Source organism: Sphaeroforma arctica (assembly GCF_001186125.1).
Source record: "Sphaeroforma arctica JP610 unplaced genomic scaffold supercont1.142, whole genome shotgun sequence".
In the NCBI taxonomy this organism is placed as follows: domain Eukaryota; class Ichthyosporea; order Ichthyophonida; genus Sphaeroforma; species Sphaeroforma arctica.
In genome coordinates, this window is record NW_014040416.1 from 119421 (window position 1) to 124368 (window position 4948).

At 48.8% G+C, this 4948-nt stretch overlaps 2 protein-coding genes across 2 annotated transcripts in view; one reads left to right on the plus strand and one right to left on the minus strand.

The window, feature by feature from the left end:
• Positions 1-149: 149 nt before the first annotated feature.
• Positions 150-3279, plus strand: SARC_02973 (hypothetical protein). Its single transcript, XM_014303259.1, has one exon. The coding sequence runs from the start codon at positions 301-303 to the stop codon at positions 1096-1098; it is 798 nt and encodes a 265-aa protein (XP_014158734.1). The 5' UTR covers positions 150-300; the 3' UTR covers positions 1099-3279.
• The window catches only part of SARC_02974 (hypothetical protein), a 5065-nt gene continuing 897 nt past the window's right edge, over positions 781-4948 (minus strand). Inside the window, exons 2-4 of the mRNA XM_014303260.1 lie at positions 4602-4635; positions 3976-4114; positions 781-3280 (exon numbers count right to left, since the gene is read on the minus strand). Coding sequence (XP_014158735.1) covers positions 1826-3280; positions 3976-4114; positions 4602-4635 — 1628 coding nt within the window. The 3' untranslated portion in view covers positions 781-1825. The remainder of the gene's footprint in view (positions 3281-3975; positions 4115-4601; positions 4636-4948) is intronic.

A 4948-nucleotide genomic window follows, 5' to 3' on the forward strand; every position in this document is an offset into this window, starting at 1 on the left:
ACACACACACACACACACACACACACACACACACACACACACACACACACACACACACACACATATATATATATATATGTGTGTATAACTATGCTTTGACCTTACGTGTATTACCTCCTATACTATGTAACTCATTGATTACATTCGCTACAGGTTGGCTAGGGCGGGGTCTTGGCGAGCCATAGTGGAAGCGCAAAAAAAGGTGTCGTCAGATCCATCGGCGTATCGAACTTCACAGTCGCGCATTTGCGACAGCTTGCCTCTCCTCTGTGCATCTGCTCGAGCGGGTGTGATCGTGACATGCCATCGCAAAGGTGTATTTCACACACGGCTGCTACTCGATTAGAGACGAACGAGGAGTGTGCCAGTGAGTGCACTAGCGATGTTGGGAATGCCACAGATGTAGTAGAGCGCGCGGGCGAGTGTATGTGCGGGTCCTATTGGAAAGCTCGGCCGGTAGTTAACCAGGTTGAAATGCACCCGATGTATCCCCAACGGCATCTGAGGCAGATGAGTGCTGCTGTACCTATATCAAGGGTGACTACCACAGATCCTTCGATCCGCGTGGTTGGTAGTGAACAAGCGCCCGACGAGGACAAGGACGTGTACGGGTATGAACCGGACACTAAGGATATGAACTGGACGACATATAGCCAGCCCAAGAAGTGTGGGGCAGGCCACTCCGGTGCACACACACCTGAGGACACACACACCAACAGCACGAGTACAGACGAATGCGATAGCGACATAGATAGCCACACATCTGGAACGGTTGACGCTGTGGCGACAGGGTATAGGTTACACGTGCAGGCGTATAGTGCGCTGGGATCAATGCAAGGGGCGAGTCTCAGGACCCATCCGGTGATCAGGGACGTGGCGCAGTCTATAAATAGAACACCGGCACAGGTGTTGTTGCGTTGGTGTGTGCAGAAGGACTGTGGGGTGCTGTGTCAAAGCACAGACGCCGATCGCATGCGCGAGAATCTGGATGTGTTTGGGTGGGCACTGGATGCTGTGCATGTGACACGCATTGATGACATTGCGACTGGCAATGAGGAAGGTGTCAAGTTCTGCTGGGACCCGGGGGCTATAGCGTGAGGGTTTTAGGGTTTTAATCGGTTTAGAGGGTTGTAGTCGCGTAAACTAGACTGTCTGTCGAATATCATCTGCAGTTGAGCCATCAAAGAGGCACACTAGAGTGTGGGGTTAATGCCATGCCTCTACGTGATGTTCTTTGTACGCGCAGATGATCGCGACTCCCGCCTGCAGATGAAGGTGGGGTCTGCAAGCGATATTGGACGGTGCTTGCACAATTTGTAATTGATATTCCAACTTCATGAGATGTATCCCTGTTTTGATCTCCTTTATACAAATATATATCGTACATAAGTACTGATATACAGATTTTTACGGTATAGCGATATCAATTGAAGATATATCAGCTTTCAATTGCTCCTCAAGGGCTCGAAGGAGCGCCTGAACACATACAAGGGAGTCCATTCACAGGGTCAACGAAGCCGCCTCCTTGTCCAGAAAAATTAGGACAAGTGCAGAATTATGTGTTCTTGTCGTTTCCGTTTCTGTATGTTTACACACACACACGATGTATCCCAGAAAGGAAGAGAAATAAAGTTTTTGATGACATCGGTTCCAATATCGCATTGACTTAAAAAAATATCCTCCCTGACAGCAAAGGCTTTGACTGGGCTATTTTGTTTACATACTCCTTTGATTTGTATTTGCTGCCAAGTGTAGTACATAATTTATCATATACAATCTAGCGCGCAACACATACTCATACAACAATCTAGCCTGCGCAATCCCCTCACGCCGGTGTCCCCCTCACAGCCCTCGTGCTATCAGCAAGCCAATCCGTTACCATGGTAACCAGCAGATCATCCACACTCTGCCGCCTGCCCACATTACCCACAATAGTGCCGTGGGTAGTGGAAGGTAGTATATGGTGGCTCACACGCGCACCCGCCTCCGCCAACAACGCACATAGCTTTGCACTGTCTTCGCGCAGATGGAATTCAATAAACGTTGCGTTGAAGAGTAAGAACGGGAATTTTCGGAGTACTCCATTGCTCCGTAGCTCCTGCGGTGTATCGTACGCGTTTGCTGTCCTTTCGCGTGCTCCGTGCAACGCGCCTTGCGATGATTGTGTGGGGGTGTCTATGTCGGTGGATATGCCAGCGTGCGAGGCCATATCTCCATGTGTTAACCGATCTGTAGGTGCATGGCTGTGTGCTTGCAGCCGTGTCTCTACAGACGCCACCATACGCGCATGGTCCTCGGCCAGCCTTATCGGATCAGCAAGCGCCAGTTCATGGTCACTCAGATGCCCAAACGCCGGCATAAAATAGTTGTACTTAGTCAAGTAGCTATCTCTGAGCCTGCACAAGTCATACACCCCAGACACACTGATAACCCCGGCCAGAGAGCGCATCAGCGGGGTGTTGTACTCCCCTTCCACATATACGCGCTCGATGTCGGATAGCTGAGTCGTATCACAGGGGCGGTCGGATATCAGACCCTTTGTCCCACTCTCCCGGCGGCTGGCCTTACGTTTGAGTGTGTTATTTTTCATGCCGGATTCACTCGACACGTCTGTCAACCCAGTACTACACACAGGTTTCCTGCGCACATTCCTGGTCTCTGTATGGGGTACGATAGAGTTGACACTCCCCCTACTTCCCTTCATACATCGCACCGCCTGATCCACTTCAGCGTGCTCGCCCTTGCTTTCTCTCTTACCTGTACCCACTGACCTACCGCCTTGACCTTGTTCACCTACGCTTTTATCTGTACTGCCCACAAAGCCCTCAGACACAGCACCGTCCACCTCAGCACTCGACCCCAGACAGTCCTTCCCACACTCAGCATCCACACACTCATGCGCTTTCCCATTCAGATACTGCGGATTCAGCGCTAGCAGTGTAGCCAGATGGCCTCCAGCGCTATGGCCCATCACGAATATACAGTTGCCATCACCCCCGTACAGATGTGCGTTGGTGTGCACGAACCGATACGCACGTGCGGCATCCTCTATGTGCCCCGGATGGCGTACGAAGCGGTCGCGGTTGTAGGTCAGTTCCTCATAACGCAGCAGCATACACAGTAGAGTGAAGAGAGTGATGAACATCCCCACAGCCAGGCTGGTGGGCTGAGGGGTGTGGGCTGTGTACCTCTCCAGCAGAGCGCTACCTATATGTGTACACGCACAGAGCTTTTGGACGACGTATCCGGCGGAGAGCATGCCCACACTGAGACCAGTCGCCTGTGTGAATGAAAGGAGTACAGGGTATGTGAAATGTATTGTATATGTTTAGTATGGACTGAGGTGTAAGCTAAGATACTTCAACAACGTATACGAGTCAATGGGTGTGGCTGTGAAACGCTCGTAACGCGTAACTTGACAACTGTGTGTCGTACATAGTCAGCGATGCATGTGTGATGCGAAACCGAATATATTATTAATTGAGGGCACCTATTCCTGGTATCTATGACCAGGATGTTGGGAGCACTGAAAGAGACCAGCTTCTCAATCTTGCCAAAGGAAGGCCGATAAACTAGATATAGTTACGATGCGGAATGCGACTTAGCAACAAGTGTTCTATATACAAAATCAGACGAGTGCCCTAACCGACCGTGAGATGAGGTTTGCGACCCAAATATTAGCAGAGAAGATGGTGGCACGTATAACAACAAATACTCGCACTTCTAGTCGTGTACGGCATAATATGCACGGCTAGGATAGCCCCTATCGATACATGTATATGTGTGTGTGCAACAACCGGAGCATACAGCACGACAATTCCAATATAGATGCAATCCCCCCACCGTCGCTCCCGTTTCTCCCTCTGTATCTGTCTTGCGTCTCGGCTTGGTTCTCACACTTACTGCAATCCAGCATCACATTCAAGCACACACCACTGCCGCATGCGCGTGTATTGGTGAATCGACTGAACATACCGTAACCGCCGATATGCCCAGACCCAGTGCGATACTCCAGAGTGTGTGGTGCCGAGAGAGACGGTACGACACTACGAACGTGGGATATCCCTTGGCGGACAGTGTTTCACCTATGTTACGCCCCGAGTTGACTCCGTATCTGGGGCAAAACAAAAAGAAAAGGACAGGGGACCTAAATTTTGGGCGAGCATTAATACCTTGTAACTAATCTGCATGTGTTCTCCTCTACATGAGTTCTAAACTGCAGGTGTTGTTGAGATACAACACACGTCTGTCCTCAGAGAACTATCGAATGAGGAGTCCAAGCCAGCTAGTGAATGAACATCCAAGCGCCTGTAGATCACCGGAACAAACGAAGCTGCGAGATTGAACCATGCTTACAGAGGTTGCACAGATGCACGGGATATATGATTGCGTACAAAGCAACACACATGACGCACCGTCAGGAACAAACAGGCACTAAAATGTGTAGGTCAAAGGGGCTGAATACAACGCAGCGGTGTCGTGGTTCATATAGTTTGGATACAATACATGCTTGTTCAGGGCTCTAAGAAGGAGCATATGATGTTAAACCCAGGTCTATAAGTACAGAATGGCTATTATCCTCAATATACATCGACACATACGGCATGAATTTGTCGCCCCTCTTCCAACCACCGCCTTCATACAAACCAATTATGCAGCGGAAATCATCCAGTACGACCCAGTCGAGCGGAGTATGTTTGATTGAAAGGACAAGTATGACACAATGTTAGTAGAATGTGATGGTTAATAAGAAACTTGAAGCTGAATTTGCCGTTTGGATACTCGCGGAGATAGTACTACAAAATTTCGCATTACCTACTTGCATGAAAATATACGAAAACTAATATTTTATATATATACATACATACATACATACATACATACATACATATATATATATATATATATATATACATAANAATATATATATACATACGTACTACATACA